This window comes from Crocuta crocuta, unplaced genomic scaffold (genome assembly GCF_008692635.1).
Source record: "Crocuta crocuta isolate KB4526 unplaced genomic scaffold, BGI_CrCroc_1.0 scaffold72, whole genome shotgun sequence".
NCBI lineage: Eukaryota > Metazoa > Chordata > Mammalia > Carnivora > Hyaenidae > Crocuta > Crocuta crocuta.
The window spans coordinates 7280586-7306420 of NW_027529427.1; the positions used below are offsets into that span (position 1 = coordinate 7280586).

Below are 25835 nucleotides of genomic sequence, written 5' to 3' on the forward strand. Positions count from 1 at the left end.
GGAAAATTTTAAGTAGGCTGGCTATCTTAACACATGTTAAGTTTACATTTCATAAAGTATTCAGGGGAAGAACACCTTTAGGTCTTCTTTGATTTCTTTTATTTGTAATTTTTGGCATATAGATCCTTTGCAAGTTTTGTTAGGTTTATACCTAGGTATTTAAATTTTTTTGGAGTGATGGTAAATGGTCATAAATTTTTGAAAATTGAAATTCAATATTGGATCATGTTTAATTTTGGCAGTTTATAAAATACCTACATTTTTTTAAAGCAACGATAAGTATTCCTGTATTTTCTTTAGAATTGTATTATTGTAATTAAGAAATATTTCAGGCACATAAAATATAGATAAAATAATAAAACACTTTAAAATAGTATGATGTGCAGAAGTTTTAAATTTCAACACAGTTGATTTTTTCAAAATTCAACATAGTATTTTTTCATTTTGATTTATTCTATGTCTTTAAAAAATGAATCCTTATGTGCCTCAGTGTCTTAAAAGTATTTTCCTCTATTTCCTTCTAAAAGTTTTAAAGATTTGCTTCTCAAATATCCAATCTTTAATTCATCCTGAATTCATTTCTGTGTATGAGTTAGAGATCTTACCCCCTTCATCAGTATGGGTAGCCAGTTGTTTAAAGACGGTTTATTGAAAACTCTGTCCTTTTCTCACTGATTACAGTGTCACCTCTGGTTTTTCTTTCTCTTTTTCTTTTTTTTTTTTAATACATATGGGTTCCTGTATGTTTGGGCCTGTGAGCTGGGCTCCCATATCTCTTGCAAAGGTCTGTTGATTTATTTCTTAACCAATAATATGCTTTCTTCTTTTGCTTTTTAAAAAATAAAATTTATTGAATGAACTGCATATATTTAAAATGTACAGTCTGGTGAGTTTTGATGCACACAGCCGTGAAACCATTACCACAGTCTAGATAATGAACATATCCCACAGATTTTCTTGTACCTCTTTGTAATCCCTTTCTTTTGCTTTTCCCTGGTACTTTTCACTACTCCCTTTTTTCCCTCTTCCCAGGCAGCCCTGATCTGTTACTGTTTTATTCTATTACTGTAATTAGTATACACTTTCTAGAATTTTACATAAATAAAATCATATATATTCTTTTTATCTAGCTGTTAGTGGGGTAGTGTATTACAGAATTAGTGGTTAAGATCAGAGGATCTGGAAACAGACCGATAATCTTAAATTCCTGCTCTATTGCTTCTTTATAGCTATCTTTTCTGAGTCCCAGTTTCCCAGGTTGCCAGGGAAGAGTGAAGTTTTCCACAGGGAGAATGCAAGTGAAGAAAATGTTTTATAGAAATATACTTGATATCTTAGATTTGCACTTTCACTCTGGTAGCCACCAGCCATATGTGGCCATTGAGAATTGAAATATGGTAGTCTAAGTTGAGATATGATGTCAATGTAAAAATTATAATATACATTGGACTTTTAAGACTTAGTGTGAAACAAAGAATATAAAGTAAAATAGCTCAATAATAGTTCTTAATATGGATTGCATGTTTGAAAAGACAGTACTGTAGATATATTAGGCTAAACACATAAAAATATGTACTATCAGTAGGTTTCTAGTTAATTGAAAATTTAGTGAGAGGTGTTAAACTTGGGGGGATAAAGGTAACTGGATGCCCGACTTCAGCTGACTATTTTCAGCTGAAAACAGACCTTTGCTTTCCTTTGTACAGATGTCTCAGTGCATTATGGGGTTGTCTGTCTAACAAGCATCATATTCTACCATTAGTTTGTATTATGTGGTACAGCAAGTGTCATGCTTGGTCATTGATACTTAGGTTTTCTTTCCAGTTTTAGATTTTTCTAAAGCAGGGTGGAATCATTTGGGAACTTGTTGGAAAAACTAATTCTTGAGCCCTAAACCCTTTGAAGCAGACACTCTGGTGGTGGGGCCTGGCAAACTGTTTAAGTCCTCCAAATGATTGTAATGCACCTAAAGTTTGAGAAGCATAGTTGTAGATTATATTACTTTATTAGAAGTGGAAAACGTAGTCTCTTTATAACAATTCTCCATTTTGTCCCTTGATTCAGATCTATTTTTCCTGATACATCATATATTTAACTAATGTAAATTTTACTTTTATCACAAAAGTGTTCATAAGGTATATGGCTTAATTTCTAAATAGCAATAATTATATTTAGAGTGGTATTTTATTTGATTCTAATGAACACTTACTATGTAAGTATCATTTGGGCAATTGTACACATCTCTTTCTTTTCGTTTAATCATTTGTAAAAATGTCCCATTCTTAGGTGGATGCTCTCCGATTGCGTTTGGAAGAGAAGGAAACGATGCTGAATAAGAAGACAAAACAAATTCAGGATATGGCTGAGGAGAAGGGGACACAAGCTGGAGAGATACATGACCTCAAGGACATGCTGGATGTGAAGGAACGGAAGGTTAATGTTCTTCAGAAGAAGGTAAGGTGCAGGTGTTCTGAGTTTAGTTTTCTACACCTAGCATACATCCCCATTCCTGCCACTAAGTTATACCTAAATGCTGTCAAAGTTTCTTTCCCGTTCCACTGTTTATATTTTTATGGTTAGTAAATGAAAATGTTGTTGTAGTAAGTAGATTGTTAAAAGTGCCCTGCATATTCAGTTTTTAAAGTAAATGCGCTTAGTGTCCATAGTATTTTTGATGCTATTGTTTCTGAAAAGTGCCTTATAGGTTGCTTTGTAGGTTCCTTGTAGGTTCCTCATTATTGTAGAGGCTAACTCTGGAGTAAGTAAGTAAGAAAAGTATCAATAATTATTCCCCTCCCCACCCCCCCTTTTTTTTTTAGCTTAAGTAAGGGGTGCTTTTGAAATAACATTTATAGTAGACACTGATATTTATTGTTCATCTCCAGTGAGGGGATAGATTTGAAATCTTTGATCTTGTTCCAGTTTATTTTTAACCGCTAACAGTAGCCAGGAAATAAAACTCTCTTTACTAAATCTCACATTGAGTTCTTATTTATTCATTTATTGAGTGCACATGAGTATGGGAGAGGCAGAGAGAGAGAGAGAGAACGTGCGCGCGCGCGCACCAAACAGGCTCCATGCTCAGCTTGGAGCGCGATGCAGGGCTTGATCGCATGACCATGATACCATGACCTCAACAGATACCAAGTGTTGGACACTTAACCGACTGAACCAGCCAGGCCCCCTTCAGCTTTTCTTTGTTGTACACAAGACCATGTCCTGTTTTTGAACAATATATTAGTTTGGTTTTCATTTGCTTTCTGTATGTAAACATAAATATTTGATCACTCTAAATATCTGTTGACTATATCTTGTTAATGGATGCTGATTTATTGTTTAAATTATTATGCGCATGCGTGCTCGCGCGCGCACACACACATATATCCTCACTTTTTCTCTTGACATACTCACTTTTAAAATAGTTTTTCTGTTGTTTCTTAGGTTTTTTTTTTTTTAATTTTAATTCCAGTATAGTTAGCATATAGTATACCATATAGTCATTATGTACTGAGTCAGTGCTCATTGTGATAAGTGTATTCCTAATCCTCTTTACCTATTTCACCATTCCCCTGTGCACTTCCCCTCAGGTAACTATCAATTTGTTTTCTACAGTTAAGAGTCTGTTTTTTGGGGGTGCCTGGGTGGCTTAGTTGGTTGGGCGGCCGACTTCAGCTCAGGTCATGATCTCACAGTTCGTGGGTTCGAGCCCCCTGTCGGGCTCTGTGCTGACAGCTCAGAGCCTGGAGTCTGTTTCAGATTCTGTGTCTCCCTCTCTCTCTGACCCTCCCCTGTTCATGCTGTCTCTCTCTCTCTCAGAAATAGTTAAAAAAAAAAATCTGTTTTTTGGTTTGTTTTTTTTGTTCTGTTTCTTAAATTCCGCACATGAGTGAAGTCATATGGTATTTGTCTTTCTTTGATTTTTTTTCATCTATTAGCAATATATCCTCTAGTTCCATCCATGTTATTGAAAATGGCAAGATTTCAATTTTTTTTTTTTTTAAAGAATGCCAAGGTGAAGCCTATTCTTTATTTTTTTTTAAATATTTTTATTTATTTCTAGGAAATAAATGTCAATTTATTTCTAGGAAATAGATGTCAATCTTCAGGTTGATTTCTGGGGAATTTAGGATGATTTGGTAGTTATCTAGTTGTGTTCATGGGAGGAGGCAAGTCTAAGGTCTTCCTTGCCATGTTCCTGCTTTGTAACCCAAGGTTTAAATTTTTATTTAATTCTGTGTTGCCCTAGAATTCCTGTGAATAGTTTTTCAAGAAAGGTCATAGGTTCTATGTTTTCTGTATTCATGCTTATTGATTATATATTTATACTATCTTTTTTATATTTTATAACATTGCAGAGATGCAAAGATATAGAGAATAATAAGTAATGATAATTACTCAGCTTAAGAAGTAAAACTTAAGGGGCACCTGGGTTACTAAGTTAGTTAAGCGTCTGACTCTTGATTTCAGCTCATGTTATGATCTTATGGTTGGTGAGATTAAGCCCTGTGTTGGGCTCAGTGCTGACAGCAGAGAGCCTACTTGAGATTCTCTCTCTCTGCTAGTCACCCCCCTCACAAATAAATTAAAAAACTTTAAAAAAAAGAAGTAAAACTTCAGATACATTTTATGTTTCTTGACGTATCTTTACTTGATAGTATTGTCTTCCATTCTATCCCTGAGTTCAACACTTAATTTTGGTATTTATGCCTGCTCCCATATATTAGATCAGGATGCATACTTTTGTATTTTTATAACCTATGTATGTATTAGTAAAACATAGGTAATATGAGAAAATACACATTACAAATAAATATGAGAAGTATTTACCCTGACTGTAACCAGGAGAATGTAAAATAAGATCAGATTAACAAACAATTTTATACCTGTACTTTTATGCAGTGTTGCTGAAAATTAAGTCTGTGACAGCATCAGGTGTTGATGAATGTGGCAGCTGGATTTCTTGAAGACCACTGTTGGATTTTTAAATTAGTAAAAATAGTTTGGGAAGCAGTTATGAAGTTAAACATCAACATACCCTCCCCGATACAGATACCTTAGATGAACTCCAGTATATGTGTAGGAATGATCATAGTTGTTTGGTTATAACAAAACAAAGCAAAACTGGGAAACATAGAAATGTTCATTAAGAGAAGAATGAGTAAGTAAATTTGGTATAGTCACACAGTGAAACCTATTGTTTTAGGGCAAAGGAATGTTTAGGATAAAAATTCAGCAGAGTCATTTCTTCTAGATGTAGGGAAGGCAAGGGATATGGCATAAAGAGGGATATGTAAGTGTCTTGAGATGGGTAATGAGTTTGTATGTATTTAACTTATTATTCATATACTTCATAACATATATGTATACAATAAATGTTATTTGACGTAATTTAAAATAATGAGGCAGACTAAGTTTTATTAAACTTGGTTGGTTCATTGGTGTTTATTAGTTTTTCTTTGCATATTAACTTAAAAAAGGCTTTAGAAGAAAAACCCTGTCTCTCTATACATTCGTATTTTCTTTGGAAAAGAACTTTTTGGGGCACCTGGGTGGCTCAGTTAGTTAAGCATCCGACTCTTGATTTTGGCTCAGGTCATGATCTCATGGGTTCGTGAGATGGAGCCTTGTATCAGGCTCTGTGCTGACAGTGTGGAGCCTGCTTGGATATCTCTCTCCGTCTCTTTCTGACCCTCCCTAGCATGCAATCTCTCTCTAAAAATAAATGCATAAACGTGAAGAAAAAGTAAAATATCTTTAAAAAAAGAACTTTTCGTATATTTCACTTTAAATTTGTTCCTAATTTTAGAATTCTAAAATTAGAGCCATCTTTCCTAAAAGTTCATTTGTACATTTTGAAACAGTGTCTGATACAGATGTAGAGGCTTATTTGATGAAAATTAGCTGTCTAACACTTATGAATTCTCTGACAAATAGATTTATTCATCTTACGGTCAAATATATCCAATTATGATGAATTAATGACTCGGACAGTTTGAGCCTTTATCTTTGAACCAGAATTTGGCTGTTTATATATAGTGTTTGCTGACTGAGAGTAACTTGGGACCATATTGAACAAGTATCCTCCTCTTTCGTCAGGATGACTTTTTAGATATTGAGAGCTTGCTCTTGGCCAGCCCTCACATCCTACTTTCCTCGGTGAAATATTTCTGTTCCTCCCAACGTTCTCATTTGCCTTGGTTAATTTTTCTGATGGCAGTTATTTGTGTGAACTTATTTTTCCTCCATACTTTACTTGGCTAGTTGGAATTTTGGATATAATTGCAAGAGAGATGATTAGAATATTATGAATATTCTGTTCTTGGTCCTAGCTGATGTGTGATATTGGCGACCCTCTGAAACTCACTAACCTTCAGTCTTTTCATTTATAGACATGGTATAATAGTTACCTCAGGAGGTTTTTGTTAAATGATGTAATGTGTATGAAAGTACTTTAGAACCTGTAAAGTGATACACACTGTGGATGTAAGGTGTTAATATTGTTTCTTCTTACTAAATTTTACTTTGCTAAATTCAACCAATTAATCTTTGAGGATCTTTTTGAATCTTGATTGGTTTGTCTCCTTCCATTTTATGTCTCTATCTGTCTATAAGCATATTCTTTATACTTTCATATAAGTGATAATATGTTGAATAGGGTCAGAAAAGACTTTTGTGGTATATTGTACCTCTGTCAGATTTACTTATCAAAACAATTCTCGAAGCTCTTTTTGTCATCTAAAAATTTTTATTCTTGTAAAATTGTTTATAGGTCTAACCATATTAAAGATTCTTCTTTCTCTTCCTCATTCAGACTCTTATAAATCTGTCTTAAAAATTTGAGTCAAGTGGGGCACCCGGGTGCCTCAGTTGGTTAAAGCATCTGACTCTTGATTTCAGTTCACGTCATGATCTCGTGGTTCTTGAGTTTGAGCCCCACATTGGGCTTCATGCTGACAGTGCAGAGCCTGACATCTGACTCTTGATTTCAGTTCACGTCATGATCTTGTGGTTCTTGAGTTGGAGCCCCACATTGGGCTTCATGCTGACAGTGCAGAGCCTGCTTGGGATTCTCTCTCCCTCCCCCTCACTCTCTGCCCCTCCCCTGCTCATGCTCTCTCTCTCTCTTAAAATAAATAAATAAACCTGAGAAAAAAATCTGAGTTACCTGGAGAGATCACTCTGTATAATTTTTTCTTGTAGCGATGTCTGGGTATTGAGCCAGTGATATACTCAACTGTTTTTGACTTTTTCAAGACCACTACCCACACATTTTTCTAGATTTCCAAGCAATATATATACTTATATACACTGGAATATTTGCCTTTTCTCCATTTTCTTCCTTACTACATCCACTTATAGTTGCATAGTCAAATTGTGTTTTGTGGCTTCCTAGTTTGCCAAAATTGTCTTCATTCATCCATTTAGTATAGTACCTTCTGCTGTGTAGTAGGTGCTGTGCTAAGTACACAGACAAATAAGATGTGGTTTCTGCTCTCAAAGTCTTAGATTTTGGGGAGTCAAAGAAGTGGTGATACAGATGGTGTATAGTGGGGTACAAAGCAAGGAGTTTTAGATTTGAGCTTGTGTGAAATTGGATGAACATTTGCTAAGCAGTTGGGAAAGGAGAGAGACATCCCAAGCTAAGAGAGCAGTGTGAATGAAAACATGGAATAGTGTTCCTTTCCAGTGTCATGCCTTGGAATTCTGCCTTTGCTCTTCAAACATTTTGTAATAGGAATTCTTTCAACTTTCTGATAGAGCACTGTCTACAAATGCCTCTTCTTTCTTATTATCAACTCTCCTATTACCTGGTCTCTAGGAAAATTATTCCCAGTTCTTACATAAGGAGAAAGTTTTCAGTGAATACACTCATCTTTATTTTCCTTTTAGTTTATTTAGGAATCTAATAAAGAGAGTTCAACTTTTCTTTTCTCTGGTCCTGAAGATTTTCTGTCAAAAACTAGAAATTTATCTGTGGTGGGGTAGTGAGAGATAACCTTTCAGAAAGGTAGAACTTCAGCTATTCTTGGAGCTAAGTCTTTTTTTTTTTTTTTAAATGTTTTATTTATTTCTAGGAGAGAGAGAGAGACAGCGTGAGCAGGGGAGGGTCAGAGAGAGAGGGAGTCACAGACTGAAACAGGCTCCAGGCTCTGAGCTGGCAGTCAGCACAGAGCCTGACGCAGGGCCCAAACCCACGAACCGCGAGATCATGACCTAAGCGAAAGTCGGACGCTTAACCGACTAAGCCACCCAGGCGCCCCTCTTGGAGCGCAGTCTTAATTCTGCACGACACTTAACCTACTTTGCTTTTTGATACAGAGACTTACTCCATAAGGAAGAGAGATAAGTCAACTCTGCTTTAATCTTTTTTCTTATTTCTAACATCTGCATTCTGTAATCATTTTTTTACAAATATTTATAATCGTATATTTAAGTAATATTTAAATATCTTAATATTTAAGGGGGAATGCCAGGAAGCATATTACTTTGGCATTACTTTTGGCATATTAGATATTCATTTAAAAAATCATTGTTTTCTGAGAATAGTAGCAGCTGTGATAGTGGCTGGATTGTAAGCCACATACTCTGCACTATTTTTGGCTCTGTCTCAGCCACCGCTGCCCACCCACAGTCTTCTCACCCTGTAAGTAGTGTATGTATTTGTATGCACTGAGATAGCCCTGTGCTCAGAGAACAAAATAGGACAATAGCAGATGGCTAGGCATGCTGTACAATGGGATTAGCTTTGGGCTCCACCTTCTCAGGGTTCTCCCCTATGGTTTAAAGTAGTTTTGTGTTACAGTAAATTTCTTATCTTTATAATAAATTACTGACCTGGAAAATGTAATTGAGCATTTGAATCTGAGCTGCATTCAGAAATCTGTGTTAAAATTGTACAGCTTCTTGCTTGATTGATTATAAATGATAATGTCACTTGGAGTTTAATTTGCTGATGCAGATGTTACCATCATTCCCTTCTGTGCTTCTGTAACTTCTGTGTATTTTGCCTTACTTCCTTCTTCAGTTTCCTTGGTTTTGGTGTTTAGAGTTTAGAATTAGAAGGTTGCAATTGGTTTGTTTGTTTGGTCCTAGATTGGTTCTTAAAGTCTCCTCTGTTAGTTGTGTTTTGGGTAGGAAGTCAGAAAGAATACGTTTTTAAATATATTTAATTTGTTTTCTTTGAAGTCTTGACTAAGGAAGTGTTCATTTCTTCACTTTTCATAAAATGGAAAGGAAAATATGGTTTATACTAAAAACAATATTTAGTGATTTTAATCAGAGAAAGTTAATATTTTCATAGAATTGTATTTTATTTTTAATAAGGATTAATTGCATGTTTTCTAAATGTAGTTATTTTTAAGTCACAACCCAGCTGTTAGTGAAACTAAAATTAAGAGAGGACCAGGTCAATCTCTAATTGAATTTTAAGTTGGAAAGTTAATATACTTAGGCATTAGAATTTTCTTGTTTCATTCTTATAATTTTTTTAATAGAGCACAGTTTAATTGAAAGTTTTTTGCTTATGTAGACTGTGTACACCCAAATTCTTGAAATATTTTATTAAAAATAATGTACAGATGAAGCCTGATAAATGATGATATTTTTGAGGGGGAATATGCTGCATATGGACTTACTTTGTTTCATATATCCTTCCCTGTCCCCACCCCAGCCACCTCTTTTTCAAGTAAACCTTAAGGAGGTTGATAGCCAAACTTGGAAAGTCTAATTTAACTTCCAATTTCTCAACAGATAACTGTTTTTAAGTGATGTTGATCTTACACAGTAACATTTTGTAATGATAGATGAGTTATTCCCTATGGGAAGTTTACCTTGTTATAAACTGCTTTGATTATGATATATTCCTGCTCACCATTCCTTCTACTTCCAGAACATTTGTATATGAAAAATAAAAACAATAAAACGCAACACCCCACACTCTACATTTTGATAATCTAGAAACAATAAACTTCAAATATAAGCAATTAAAGCAACAATAGCAATAGCATTGCTTTACAATAGATGGAGAAAAACCTATTGCTGCATAATGAACTATTTCTAAAGCTTAGTGGCTTAAAGAACCATTTCAGATTGTTTACTTATTTGTGAGTCATGAATTTAGGAAGGATCTTCTTGAGTAGTTTGTCTCTGATTTGTTTGGTGACAGCTGGGGGTGTCTGCAGTTGGATGATCCACTGCCAACCTGGCATACATTGTGTCTAGGTACTCCCTGGCCTCTGGCTACATGGCTACATGACGTCTTTTGCCTCAGGGCTTCTGCATATGCCCTGGGTATCCCACAGCATGATGGGAGTAGTCACACTTCTTATGTACCACCTGATTTCCACAGTCATAGTTGTTAGAAGCAGAAGCTGCCTGAGGAGTTAAGGTTTATATACTATGAATTGGTTTGGCAGTGGCAGAGGATTCCTTTTCCTGTATTCTGTTTGTCATAGTAGCCACAGGATTTATCTTGACTCGTGGGGGGTCAAGAAATAGACTTCACTTCTTAATGGAGGCATGGAAAAGCCATATTGCAGAAGAGCAGATAAGGTGGGAGATATTGTTGTGAGTATCTTTGGAAAATATCTGCTTCAGTTCAATAAAAATGTTGAATAAAAGATTGAGAATATGAGGGTGAGATGTGTGTGTGTGTGTGTGTGTGTGTGTTTGTGATGTGATAAAACTCTTCTATTTTTGTTGTCTTTTGATGTTGCAGCCTTATTAATCATAATGGAAGAGGAACTTTTCTATTTCTGTGTTGTACTCAGTGTTTTAATCTGTTATTCATAGAGTTTCTACCATCATCCATTGTTCCTAAACGAAGTCATTTCAAATCAGAAGAAATTCTAAGCAGTTAAAAATTTTTTTTTACCAAGTTCAGGAATTATCACAGGGTATAAAAATATTAAAAAGTACAAATAAGGTGTTAAAAAAGGGAGTACAAAGGGTGGACTCAAGGCAGAAGGTAAATTAATGTTACACATTTATTTTAAAGATTCACCTTAGGTGAGGAGTGCAACTGTCTAGATGAAAACTTTGCGTATTAGTGCTCTAATGTGGAAGCTATTGCCATCTAGAAGATAATTGGACTGAATATGTGTGTAGATGATACATTGAATGGAAAACGATTTTAGAGTCTGTTAGGAATAGAGAAACTTGACCGAATTATTTTGTGTTATTTGGGAAGTAAAACAGGATAAATCTCAGGCTTAGAGTAGTCTCATGCTTCATTGGTGGGTGTTGTGGAACTCTGACTTTTAAGCTAGCACTCGGGAGTTAATTAAATGGGTTTATAAAAATCAAGCTATAATTCATACCATAGAATTTACCATTTTTAAACTGTAGAATTCAGTTGTTTTGTGAATACTTAACAAGGTTGTGCAACCATCGCCAGTATTCAATTCCAGAACATTTTCAAAAAGAAACCCATACCTGTTAGCAGTCATAACCCCTTATCCAATCTGTGACTTACTTTTTTGTCTCTGGACTTTCCTATTCTGAATATTTCATATAAATGTAATCATACAGTATGCAGCTTTTTGTGTCTGGGTTTTTTAAGGTAATAGTTTCAAGGTTCATTCATATTGTTGTACTTCATTCAGGTATCAGTCTTCAGTCATTTTTATGGCTGAATTGGAATGAATATTACCACATTTTGTTTATCCATTCATCAGTTTATGGACATTTGGGTGGTTTGCACCTTTTACCTATTATGAGTAATGATTCTATGAACGTCGATGCCCAAGTTTTTGTATGAACTTGTGTTTCATTTCTCTTGTGTATATAACTAGGAATGAAAATGATGTTAACTTTATGTTTAACTGTTTTAGGAACTGCTAAACTGTTTCTAAAGCAGCTGTATGATTTTACATTCCTATCAATATCTGTTATTTTTCTTTTTATGAATAGCCATTCTAATAAGTATGAAGTGGTATCTTTTTGTGGTTTTTATTTACATTTCCATAATGACTAATGATGTTGAACATCTTTTCATGTACTTGGTCATTTGTGTACCTTTTGGAGAAATGCCTATTCATATTATTTTTGTTAATTTTTAAATTGAGCCTATTTATCATTTCATTGTTGAGTTCTGGAAAAGAACTCATTCATTTCATTGAATGGCCTTAGTACCCTTGCTAAAAATCATTTGGTTGTAGGCACGTGTGTTCATTTCTGAACTCTTAATTCTATTCCATTGATGTAGATGTCTATCCATGTATCATACCACTCTGTCCTGATTACTATAGATTAAAAATTTTTTTAAATGTTTATTTTTAAGAGAGACAGACAGAGTGGGGGAGGGGCAGAGAAAGAGGGAGCCACACAATATGAAGCAGGCTCCAGGCTCTGAGCTGTCAGCATGAGCCCAACATGGGACTTGAACGCATGAACCATGAGATCATTACCTGAGCTGAAGTTGGACACTTAACTGGCCAAGCCACTCAGCACCCCTAATTACTGTAGATTTTTAGTAGGTTTTGATATTGAGAATTGTGAATCCTCTGCCTTTGTTCCTTTTCAGGATTGTTTCGGCTTTTGGAGGTCCCTTTTAATTCCATATGAAGTTTTAGATCAATGTGTCCATTTCTATAAAAAAGACATTTGGAAATTTGGTAGGGATTATATTGAGTTTTCTTATCAGTTAGGGGAGTATTGCCAGGCAATATCAGGTTTTTCAGTTGATGAACATGGAGTATCTTTCATCTTCTTTGAAAGATTGTCTTTAATTTCCTCATCAGTGTTCTGCGGTTTTCAGTGTATAAGTCTTGAACATCTTTAAATTTATTTCTAAATATTTTGTTCTTTTTGATGCATTAAAAATAGAATTGTTTTCATTTCATTTTCGGATTATTACTTTTAGTGTAAAGATATACAACCGAGTTTTGTATATTGATTTTGCCTTTTGCAACTTTGTTTAAACTTGTTTATTAGCTCTAATAGTGTTCTAGTGGATTTTTTAGTATTTTCTGTATGTAAGATTATGCCACCTGCAAAGAGATAATTATACTTCTTTCTTTCCAGTGTGAATGCCTTTTATTTTTTCTTTCCTAATTGCTATTCCCAAATTGTTCAGTATGATGATGAATAGAGGTAGTGAAGCCTATTTCCTTGAATTGTTCTTTGTCTTAGGAGAAAGGCTTTCATTTTTACTGTTAAGTGTGATGTTAATTGTGGATTTTTTCATAGATGCCCTTTATCAGGTTGAGGAAGTTCCCTTTTGTTCCTAGTTTATTGTGTGTTTTTATCATTAAAAAGCGTTGTACTTTGTCAGATGCTTTTTCTGTATTTATTGAGGTGATCGTGTGGTTTTTGTTCTTTATTCTGTTAATATGGTACATTATGTTGATTAATTTTTGTATGTTGAACCAACCTTGCATTCCTAGGATAAGAATGGATGTGATTTTAATAGCCTTGTACTCATCTAGAGAAATGTGGAAACTTACTCTACCAACATTACCATGTTGGCAATAGCAGTGGGCCTGAGAGAATACAGCCATTGGATAAATGCTTTATTTTTAAACGCTAAAGTATAATATAAATAAGAATTATTTAGGGGCTTATAATGCATACAACATAGAAGTAATTTTGACCCTTATTAAAATACTATTTCCTTGGACTTTTAACTGTGTTTGAACACTTAGTGAATAACTTGAGGATTTATGTTTATCTGGGCCCGTTTGCTACTGATAAGAGTGCCATATAAATATTCTCAGAGTCTTACAAGCTCTAGTTCAGAGTGCCCTGATTTGTTTTGACTGAGCACACATCTTAAACTGGAAAATGGTAGTTAGCATGCAAATATGACAGGGTCAGATCTCTGTTGTGATAAAGATTATTCTTAGAGGTCTCTTAGGAGACCTTGTAGCTGGAACTTGTCAGAGTAATAAATACATAGATAAGTATCTAGAAAGGGACAAAGGATTAAAAAAATACTTGATCAAAGTTCTGAAGCACAGTCAATATTTTCTTCTGCTTAAGAACTGTTTATAATTTGACATAAATTAACTTGCATTCTCACCTGTGGGAATGGCCGTTTGGATAGATGCCCAGGTACCTGTCAAGTTTAGTTAAGAAGCTGAAATAATTAACTACCTGAAGAAGTTATTAAATAAATCAGACTTCGATGGAGTAGCTTTTTGTGCTGTTTTTTTCTTTCTTACCATATCAGTATGTACACCCTAACTGCAAAATAGCTTCAAGCATCAGACATGTATTTTGTCCTTGATTTGTTTTATCTTCCTGTACTTGCCAGACCTGGTTACTTTTTTCTCCTAGTCCTCTTCTTCCTAGAGGAGTTTTTTGAATTAGAAAATTCATCCAAGGAAATCTACAAAGGAAAATTTACTAAATATGATATGATCCTTAGTTTCCATTGCATATACACAAGAATTGTTGTTTGGATCCATTCTCCCTGCATCTCACGCAGGCCAGACTCTTATTTCATATACAGCAAATTTGGCGACATTTTTTTTTAATAGAGACATGTGTGCATGAGCGCAGGTGAGGGGCAGAGAGAGAGAGAGAGAGAGAGAGAATTCTAAGCAGTCTCAGTGCTCAGCACAGAGCCTGACGTGGGGGCTCAATCCCACAATTGTAGGATCATGAGCTAAGCCGAAATCAAGAGTCAGGTGCTCAACTGACTGAGTCACCCAGGTGCCCCAGTAACATAGTAATTTTTATAAAGCAGCTAATAACTAAGTGAGCAGTTTTAAGTGAGGTGAGTGTTCATTTTAAACAACATTCTGGGTATTTGAAAAGAATGCCACTGATGAATGAGTTTTAACTTTCCCTACCCTTTTGATAATCTGATGAAAGCTGTGGGTTCTCTCTGTTAAAAATGCACATAGCTCATTTTTGAGGACTGGGACATCATACGTCCAGGCCATCAATGAACTCTTGATTAAAAATGCCTACCATCTGTGAAACAAACAAGTTTGAGATACAAAGGTCTGTAGCTTTTACAAAACCATAAAATTATGTATGTGGTTCAAATACAAGATAAATTGAGGTCAATTTCAATTTCATTTTAACTGTAACTTAATTAGGAAGAGTATATCTGCTGGATATAGTGGATACGGTGATGAGTGACCCATATCCCCCTTGAGAGTCTAAGTATGTATTCGCCCATATGCTGGAAGTGCTGTTGACACAGTCCTTAGTTGTTAGCCCCTGCGGTGATTGCCTTGGCTAAAGAAGCCTCTTTTGCTTAAGGACATACCACTTTCCATGGATGTCCCAGTAATTTATCTCTCTAGGATACACGGGCTTAAGTCCATTGCCCTGACTTGAGACAACTCTGAGAGATCATCCCAGATTCAGAGCTCCTCATGGGGTCATCTGAATCTTTTGGGACTTTGTGGCAGCTGAATTTCTCCCTCTGCACAGTCCTGCTCTCTCCCTACCACCTTCCTTTCCACTGGTATTGATCTTAAAAGCACCATCTAATAAACTTCTTACACAGTAAAATCTGTCTGAGGGTCTGCTGCCTGGGAAACCCAGCCTTGTCACACTAGGATTGAGTATTAGTACAAGTTAGCTTACTGGCCATGAAAGGAGGCTTGGTTAAAATAAAAGTTTAGTGAGGGGCGTCTGGGAGGCTTAGTTGGTTAAGTGTGACTTTGGCTCAGGTCATGCCCTGTGTCAGGCCCTGTGCTGACAGCTCAGAAGCCGGAGCCTGTTTCAGATTCTGTGTCTCCCTCTCTCTCTGCCCCTCCCTCCCCCGCTCACACTCTGTCTCTCTCAAAAATAAATAAAAACATTTTTTAAAAAGGTAAAAAAAAGTTTGGTGAGATGAACTTGAATTTAGACTCAAAATATGTGAAGCATCTCATTAGTATTCCCCTTCAGGCCTTATATTTCCAGTGGTTTTGGAAATCTAGGTTTCTTTGAATTCATTACTTGTCTCAGTCTTTTTTTGACCTTGCAGAAAACCGCCAAAGTCTCTGACAGCTTGGTTTGTTTGTCACACAGTATGAGCCTGTGAAAGGTGTGGGTTAAGTAAAGAGTTGCTCACATGGTTTGCAGAAACCCCTAAAGGTTTCCCATGTTGATAAGTATATATGATAAGGGAACCCCCTCTTGTTAGAATCCTAATCATATTCTTTACCCCACAAATCCTAAGATTTCTTTCTTGGACAGCGTTTAGAAAATTATTGCTTTTGTTATTATCATTAAAATGGTGTGTTCTAAATATTTGAAAAAGATGGAAAACCGTGTAACAAGGAAAATTCTGTGTAAAACTGAACTCTTCCCTCCTTCAAATTGGGTTAATATTGTACATACCTTTTGATAACTTGTCCTTTTCCCATAATAGTGTGTGAAAAGCAAGTTTCCACACCTTCACTTAATCCTTAGGTATATGAATTGTAATGGTTGCATAATATTCTATTTAGTGGATAGACCATATGTAACTTAGCTAGCCACCTATTGTTATGTATTTGAGTTTTCTAAACTTTGTTATTGTTAATAAATAATAGAATAATGATTACTTTTTCTTTGAAACTAAGCCTAGTGTGTCTGATTTAAGTAGCTATTTAATAATACTGAATTCTTTTATCACTAAAATGGTAGTGAACTATTAGATGTAAGACTTCTTAAAAAATTTTTAGTGTTTATTTTTGAGAGACAGAGAGACAGAGAGAAAAGCACAGACAGGGGAGCGGCCAAGAGAGAGGGAGACATAAGGTCCGAAGCAGGCTGTAAGCTCCAGTCTGTCAACACAGAGCCTGATGTGGGGCTTGAACTCACAAACTGCAAGATCATGACCTGAGCCGAAGTCAGATGCCCAACTGACTGAAGCACCCTGGTACCCCAAGACTGTTATATCTAGATAGCCATTGTTACTAAACAACTTAAAGGGGGTAGCATTCATATGGATGATGTGAATTGAGTTCCTAAGTGCAGTGTCACCATTATCAGAAGGATTGCCATTGTATATTTATGGATCCTCTTTGTTTGAACAATTTTAGCACAGGAAGGTCAGGCAAATTTTTATATATGCCTGCCAGATTAAAAAAAAAAAAGAAGTATTTGAGACATTTATATAATTGTCTATCAAGCAGATCTTAACTGGCAGTGACCTTTGGTTTCCCCAGCTTTTGTTCCATATTATCCAGTTATTTAAATGCAAGAGGTCCCTCGTTCTGTTATCTGTCCCAAAGCAGGTTTATCAGGAAACTTATTTTCCCTCTCAGCTATTAATAAAATCTGTCAGGAGCAGTGGACTCTGAATGTATGTTCCTAAAGGTCATAGCTATACTTACTGTATAGTTCAAATTGAACAGTTTTTAAGATAAAATATGGCAGTACTCTGATGAAATTTATTACTTTTTAAATGGTCTCAGCTACCCCATGAGAGTATAGTTGTATTTTAGAATTGAAGGAGCATTAGTGTTCTTTTGTTTTACAGGTAAAATAATTAGAAAGATCGAGTAACTTTCCTAATATGATGTAGCCAATTATTTTTTCATTAATCTACTCTATAACTCATATGATAAGAGAACAGTACAGTTGAAAAGGAAACTCAACCAAAGAAATAATTGGTTACCATCCACAGTCTTTGGTGGGCTTATTAAAGACCATAAACAGTAATTAACAATATAGATGTGGAAGGTTTTCACAACCTAAACTGAGTTGAAAACATTGCTTAGAATTGCTCATGATTTTGTTGTGTCTTCTAATCACTAGAAACACATTCCTGACAAGTAAAATTTAAAGGCCAGTATAGTCTGGGCAGAAACTCATTTTGGTAAATTGTAGTTGTGCCTTGTTGGTACTTTTTGCCAGAGCATAGGGTAGTAGACAATTGCCTAGAAATTAGAAGACTTAATGAATTTTTCCTTTTTATATTTTATTAATTACTATAGACCCCTCTTTGCCCCTGACTATGACCATTCATGCAAATTGTACTTCTGTCATTGATACTGAAAGGTATTATTAACCTAGTAGGTAAAAGTCAGAGCCTTTCTGAATAACTTGCTACACACAGTAAATTGAGGCCGATGACTACTTAGAACAACTGTGGAGACATCATCAAAAACACTCATTAAATGATGTTTAAAGTAGCTAGGTGATTGCAAGAAGTGTTTTGGGATTCCTTGGTCCTTAGACCTATATACTAGAAGAAGTCTTTTCTACCTTTACTCATTGATTAGAACCTCAGAGGCAGAGTAATCAGTTCCACTTGACTAGGAATAAATCATTCACATTGAAACATGATAGTTCCTGACAACTGGCAATGCTGATAAAAACCAAAACAAAAGATGTCAAGAAATCTGTGCCAATGTGGAATTAGTATGCAGGTTTGATAAATTCACATGTAGCATGCGTTTGGTATTAGTCTTTCTCTGGTTTCATACATTTTTTTTTCTCTCTCTGTAAAATAAAAATTGTATGAGGAGAAAAAGATTCTATATAATACAATAATAAGTTTTTCTAGTTAACAGAGCTATATTATGATTAGAGAGAGCAGTGTCATCTTTTTGTAGTTATTTTAAAAAAATCTTGAATTCTTCATTGTTCTTTATGGTAAAAAACTGTATAAACCTGGTTGATCTCCCTCCTCCCTATTTATCATCAAGGACATAGATACATAGAATAAACACCACTTCCTTTGATCTCTACAGAATTATACTCTTGCAGAAATTGAATATGCTCTAATAGGTACTTCATGATCTCTTTCTATATCAGATAGCATTTGTGGAAGTAGAAAAAAAAGCCCATAGAATTTTAAAATACATAATTTTCTGCAACAATCATTTATTAATTTTCAATATAATTAAAAACAAGTAAGAGAAGGAAAATCTTTTTTGCCGTTTCATTGTCAAGTGCTCTCTAGTCCAAACTAGCTTCCTTCTACCCCTTGGAAGTCAGGCTAAACAGACTATTTTAGTAATATATTGATTCTGAAGTCCTGATTAGCAGATGTCTTTGGCTCTGCCCACTAGCTTTAGTGTATTGTGTTTGGATAGATGTTCTTTCCATGGAAGATGCACTTTTGTATTTGCAGTGGTTTTGTATCTCTACCATTCATGCTTTGCTTCCATAGGGGATATGATTTTTTTTATAAGATTTTAATACAAGTGACCACAGTAATAACGTACCATGTCTATTGGTAAACACTAATAATAAAGGATAGTTTGTGTAAAGATGGCTTGACTCATTTGTATGATTGTTTTTTTAATCACAGAACATATTATTTATAGCATGGTGATTAAGAGTAGGATTCTAGAGCTGAATTGCCTAGTAGTTATCTCATAGTCTTCTGGTGATGCTTAAATTGTTGTTATATATAAAGTTCTTACAGTAGTGCCTCACATACATACTATGTTCCTTTTAAGTGTTAGTATTCCTTTTTATCACCACTACCTCCTCCTCCTCCCCACCACCACTGTTCTTCTTCTCTTCTTCTTCTTCTTCTTCTTCTTCTTCTTCTTCTCCTTCTCCTTCTTCTCCTTCTCCTTCTGTTTATTGATTTATTTTGAGAGAGAGAGAGAAAATGAGAGAGCCTCTGCATGCAGGGGAGGAGCCCTGTCAGCATGGTCCCGACACAAGACTTGAACTCACAAACTGTGAGATCATGACCTGAGCCAAAATCAAGAGTCAGATGCTTAACCAACTGAGCCCCCCCGCCCCCGCCAGGCATCCCTTATTTTCTCATTATTGTTATATTGTATTTTGTTATTTTAGGGATTCTGTGGTTTCTGTTCCTGCACAATGGAGAGGTTTTGTTTCGGTTTGTTTTTGTAGATAGTCTGAGTATATTTAAGGGAGTATTTTTCCACTTAACTTGATCCCAAATAAATATCCGTATTGTTCATATTCAAGTATGTGCACAACTGATCTAGTTTTTTTCTTGGCTGTTGTATTCTAGTTTTTTCCTTGTCTGTTGTATTCCAACCTTTTTATAAATCATTTATTTTAGGTCCTGTGGATAATTGAATTTAGTATAGAAATAGGAAACTGTGTATTTTATAGGTATTGCATAATAAATACTGAAATAACATGATTTGGGACTATCTAGGTGATCAGCTTTTACATCTTCAACATGAGGTAAGAGCACAATTCTGAATCACAACCAAAGTGAGGATGTGTAACAGCAGCTTTCAGTAGGTCTCATGTTATCCATCGTGTTGCTATGTAAACTAAAAGAGAAGTACTTTTGTACACACTCCTCCTCCCACATGCCACACACAGCATCTTTTGGGTTTATTCAGTGCTTACACGGCTAATTTGCACATATCTATGTGTTTTTCAACTCTTCCTTGTTGACGGCAACTTGCTCAAAGGAGGCAATTTTACTGTCCACCGTCCTTCATTTTGTCAGTTCTTTTCAGTATGGAATGTTTATTCCACCTCTTTAGAAGTGAATAGCCATTCTTTTCCTCTCCTCCAACTCAACACTCTGTTTAGACAGCTGGGTAATTGAAAAAGTAGCTTAGGGAGAACGAGTTAATGGGGATTTTACCAAGTTTAGCACCCTCTGCACCTGAGTATATTATGAAAAGTTTTTGCCAGCAAAGAATAATGGATTCCTTTAATAGTTTGACTACACATAAATTATAGGAGTGGTATTGTTAGCAATTTAACTTCTTAATTTCTTTCTTAGATGCTGATGATGGGGGAGAAGGAAGAATATTATCCTTATGATGCTTTTAAGGGCTATTTGTATATTAGGTGGCCTCCTAAAACAAATCTCTGTTTTCTTACATCTAAAACTTGTGTGGTTCTGTGAAATTTCATTTTAAGTAATGGTTCTTATATTGCTCTTTCTTGACAAGAAAGTGTAATTAATAGCATGGTTATATCTTTTCTTTGTTTAATAAGGTTTATATTTTAACAACTGGAATGGTGACATGCATAGCTGGCTAAACGTGTAAACACCAGTGTATAGCATTCTCTGTTGTATGTGGAGTATTAGATTTTTGAGTGTCAAAATTCTTTTTAGTGGTTGTGAGTATACCTAAGCGGCGATCCATATGAGACTGTAATAGTAGTGTCTGATTTAAGGTAGACTAATGGTTTTCATTTGTGATGGTCTTTTTCTGAAAGTAGGTTTTGAACTTTTAATGCCTTTGAAAAGACTGAAACCCATTTCAAGCATTTCAGTGGTTTACCTGTGTGATTGTTTCTTTGTTAAAGAATATAAACCTAGAGGCACCTGGGTGGCTGAGTCAGCTAAGTTTCCATCTGTTGATTTTGGCTCAGGTCATGATCTTGTGGTTTGTAAGATAGAGCCCTGCATTGGGCTGTAGTCTGGCAACATGGAGCCTGCTTGGAATTCTCTCCCCCTCCCTCTCTGCCTCTGCTTCACTTGCAGAGCGCGCTTGCTCGCGCTCTCTCTGGCGCGCCCTCTCTCTCTCTCTCTCTCTCTCTCTCTCTCTCTCTCTGTAAACAAACATACAAACCAAACAACCAACCTTACTACCTTTAAAAAAAATAAATAAATAAAAATCTAAGCCGTACACAGTATTTATGGTAACTTATTCTAAATTTGCATGGTTTATGTATTCTGCTTGTGGAATTCTCATTGACTTTAGAGAGGGACTTGATTTTTTCTTCCCTGTAGAATGAGGCAGTTCCTTTAAAGAGCTTATATTAAATTGATTAATGCAAAGTTACCTGAACATTGTATCTAGGCTTCTTTTATAGTTACTTTCTTAGCAAGAGTTTATGTGTATGCCTAAATACAGTTTCTAAAAGTGTGAGCGTAATATTATTCATTTACTGATTAATGAACCAATATTTATAATAGACCTAACATGTGCCAGATATGAAGATAGAAAATTGGGGTGGAAGGGTAGGATCCAGTCTACTTGTGGAGACATGTATCAAACAGAGAATTATATGGTCAGGGATTAGTGTTATAATGTATATATAGATGGAAGAATAGAGATAAATGTGGTAAACATATAGATAGATGAAAGAATGGAATGTGTGTGTATGTATATTATAACATGTATATGCGTAATAAAATACAAAGAACATTTTATTCTCATAGAGCTAAGAGCAAGGAAATCTTTTCAAAGAAGATAACATTTATGTTGCTTTTTGAAAGCCACGTAAAGTAAATCAGCGAGTTCTAATACTAGCTCAAGAGACTAATCATATTCTCCAGCTTGATTTTTCTTTCTAGAACTTATTGCCATCCTACATTCTATATTTATTTCATTCAGTCATTGTCTACTGCATTAGGATGTAATCTCTTTGAGGATAGGGATTTTTGTCTTTTTTTATTCTATATTCTCAACACCTAGAAAAGTTTCTGGCCTAAAGCAGGAGCTCAAGTATGTGTCGAATGAATGAATGAAGTTTGTGAGTTCTACAGTAATTGCCTTGTTATTTCTTTTAGTTTATTAAGACTATCTCTTGGGGTTCCTGGGTGGCTCAGTTGGTTGAGCATTTGACTTTGGCTCAGGTGTTGATATCGTGGTTTGTGGGTTCAAGCCCCATGTTGGGCTTTCCACTGACAGTGTGGAGCCTACTTCGAATTCTCTGACTCCCTCTGCCCCTCCCTCCCTCTTCTCTCTCTCTTTCTCAAAAAAAAAAAAACATTAAAAAATGTTTGAAAAGACTATCTCTCTACAATCCCTTCATTTTTTCCCTTAATATCTTTCATTATGTGTACTTGAGTCTCCCATGATAACATGCTATCTCCATAATGTTTCTCAAACCCACTTCTTCTTTTCCGTGTCTCTTAGCTCATCGAGTCTTCAAAATCTTTTATCTGAATTGATAAACTCTAATTATTTTCCATGTCTCTATCTAAGTCCCCTTAAGTTTTTTCTCTGCAGCCATCAGAATTATCAGTCTAAAAGACAGAACTGACCAGACCATTTATTTGTTTAAAAATACGTAATGGTATTCTAGCCTCTGTCTAGAATAAAATCTGTCTAGAATAGATCACACACAAGGCCTTCTATAGCGAGTTCAGGTTTATAATGTGTATGAAGGAATGAATAACTGCAATAAGAAATTTCATTGAAAATGCTTCCTGTTTGGATAAAAGAAGATATTATAAGAATATATCTTAAAACTAGTGTTTAAGAGCAGTTTTTCTTTATACAGCTAATTTGTCTTTCTTACTGTCTTGTTCTAATCCTCAATTCACTGTGAAGTGATTTACAGTGTTATTATTGAAGTAATCCAATTTCTCATGTCTTTTCTGTCTATAATTCCTCTCTCCATCCCATCTCTATATGTTGGGTCTTTTCTCTCTAGCTACTTACCTTATTTCTTTAGAGATATATGTATTATGTGTGTCTTTTCTCTGTTTTGGATATAAATTCTGACTTTAAAGTTTTGCGTGTAGTTTTGAAGCCCTTGGGATTAAATTATTTCTATGGAACACACTCAGAGATAACCCTGATCTACCTGTTTTTAATTTAAAATTATTTTCATTGTGACTATTTATATTTCTCTTAATTTCCTTTTTTTTCTCCCCCACACTCAGATTGAAAATCTTCAAGAGCAACTTAGAGATAAAGAAAAGCAAATGAGCAGCTTGAAAGAACGAGTCAAATCCTTGCAGGCCGATACTACCAACACCGACACTGCCTTGACAACTTTGGAAGAAGCCCTTGCAGAGAAAGTGAGTGACTGGTTTGGACTCTTCATAGACACATTTCCTCTGCTTTCTCATTAATGTAAAATTTTCTCTAGTAATAAGACTTGGATATAAAAGGCAGAAGAAGTCCCTTAGGGCAAAAGAAAAAAGAGCTTTCTGTTCTATTGCTGACATAGATAGTATAGGGGAAAGAAAATCCACTTTGTTTTTGTCAATTTAAGCATCTCTTGTTAGGCAAGATGGATTCTATAGCAGAGGGCAGTGGCTGGAATTTCTAAACAGTAAGCCATATGTTCCCCATTTGCTATCTTCTGAAGAAAAAGAAAGTTCTTTTTATTTATCTCATCAACTAGAATTTGAGGATGTAGGCTCTCAGACATTGACCATCAGGAAGCCCTATATAATTACTTCTCTTTTACCGTATCATACTGGTACCTAACATAGTCATGGATTTTAGTTATTGATACAACATACTTGCTATGCTACTGCATTTTGTGTTCATGAGCAAACCTAATTTTTCAGGAATGGTTGACTAAGTAAAGAAGTGGCCCAGCTGGACAAGTGTTTATGTCTTAGGATGAGGTTTAAGGAATCTTGGTGGGGCATTTTAATTGGATTTTTTTAAAGGAGTAGGGTCACTGTTCTTTAAGCCCCTGGGACTCAGAATGCTTCAGGCTGTATGCCAGGGATCAAGGCTTGATCCATGAATAAATTCAGAAATAATATCCAGAAATATACTTAAATTGCTTCAACTTTTAGACTTCCTAAGTATCTGTTGACAGTTTTAATGGCTTCTCTCTTTTACCCTCCTTTTTTATGCTTTAGCCTCCATATGTCATAATCTCATCAATCTCTTTGGTGTGTGAATTGTAAGTTGTTTCCATTGCCTTATGGGCAACATGTATATTACATATAAAAAAGGAATATTTGTTGCCTATTGCCGTGTGTGTGTGTGTGTGTGTGTAAAGTTTTTGGATACTTGTGAATTAAATAAATGGGATTATTCTAAAAGAATACTTTAGGGGATTCTAATACTACTGAGATTATAGGAAAAGAAAAGATTATAGGGGAGTCAAAAGACCAAAGCCACATCTTTATTACAACATGATGGGTAGGAGGGATGACTTCTTTAAAAAGTAAATTACTAGCAACTTATCACTGTCTTTTGAATGGAGCATGGGAGTGTGAAATTTTATCAGCTAAAAGTTGAATTACACTCATATGAGATAAGCAGGAAAGGAATTTTCTTATGTATTGATGTGCTCTCTTATCAGGAGCGGACAATTGAACGCTTAAAGGAACAGCGGGACAGAGATGAGCGAGAGAAGCAAGAGGAAATTGATAACTACAAAAAAGATCTTAAAGACTTGAAAGAAAAAGTCAGCTTATTGCAAGGCGACCTCTCAGAGAAAGAGGTTAAGATCACCAAAATAGAATGATTTGGTTTGTTTAATTGGTGCATTGTGTGTATATGTTGATGGTCTTTACATAATGCATGTAAAAATGTATATGATGGAAGGTTTTCTTAATATTCTTATAGCAAGCCTTTTCAAAAGACCTTAAGGGGTATTTTGGGAAGCTTTGCAGAGACATAGTAGATTGGATCATTCATTTCCTAAGTCTTCTCTCTTTCAATATGTTATGAGTTGATTTCTTACTTATTAATGACATTTTTGTAGATTCTAAAATAACTGAAGCGGTTATACATGGAAAAATATTGTGCTAATGGTAAGAAAGGTGATAGACAAAAAGAATATGCAAATGGAGGACAGCTTATTTACAATAGGTCTTAAAAATTTTTTTTTAAGTTCTAATTTTATTTTAGAGCACACGAGCAGGGGAGAGGGCCAGAGGGGGAAAGGGTGAGACTCTTAAACAGTCTCTACACTGAACATGGAGCCTGACGCAGGGCTCAATCCCATGACCCTGGGATCATGACCTGAGCTGAAATCAAGAGTACGATGGTCAACTGACTGAACCTCCCAGGCGCCCCTATGGTAGCTCTTAAGTGCATCTCAGTGTTGGCAGAGAAATCTTAAGTGATTGCTGACCAGTTAGGTGATTTAGTATGTGCTTTGTCTTGGTTTTGGAGGATCCTGTTAATGTGGCCTAAATAGTAAAAATACCTAATGCCTTGTGATCATGTAATAATTCATGAGCTTTAGGGACATTCTTGGATTTCCTTTCTTATATCTTTAAGAAAATTTATGGTGGGGCACCTGGGTGGCTCAGTCAGTTAAGTGCCTGACTTCAGCTCAGGTCATGGTCT

At 35.4% G+C, this 25835-nt stretch overlaps 1 protein-coding gene and 1 long non-coding RNA gene across 7 annotated transcripts in view; one reads left to right on the plus strand and one right to left on the minus strand.

Moving 5' to 3' along the window:
- LOC144227546 (uncharacterized) overlaps nt 1–8981 on the minus strand; it is a 62279-nt gene extending 53298 nt beyond the window's left edge. For both annotated transcript variants that reach the window (XR_013333955.1, XR_013333954.1), the window contains exons 1-2: nt 8836–8981; nt 4884–4970 (exon numbers count right to left, since the gene is read on the minus strand). This is a non-coding gene — a long non-coding RNA (uncharacterized LOC144227546). The remainder of the gene's footprint in view (nt 1–4883; nt 4971–8835) is intronic.
- Nucleotides 1–25835, plus strand: part of ERC1 (ELKS/RAB6-interacting/CAST family member 1) — a 490295-nt gene that overhangs the window by 139242 nt on the left and 325218 nt on the right. For all 5 annotated transcript variants that reach the window (XM_077759231.1, XM_077759233.1, XM_077759232.1 and 2 more), the window contains 3 exons: nt 2287–2454; nt 23453–23590; nt 24841–24981. In XM_077759231.1, the coding sequence (XP_077615357.1) occupies nt 2287–2454; nt 23453–23590; nt 24841–24981 (447 nt within the window). The remainder of the gene's footprint in view (nt 1–2286; nt 2455–23452; nt 23591–24840; nt 24982–25835) is intronic.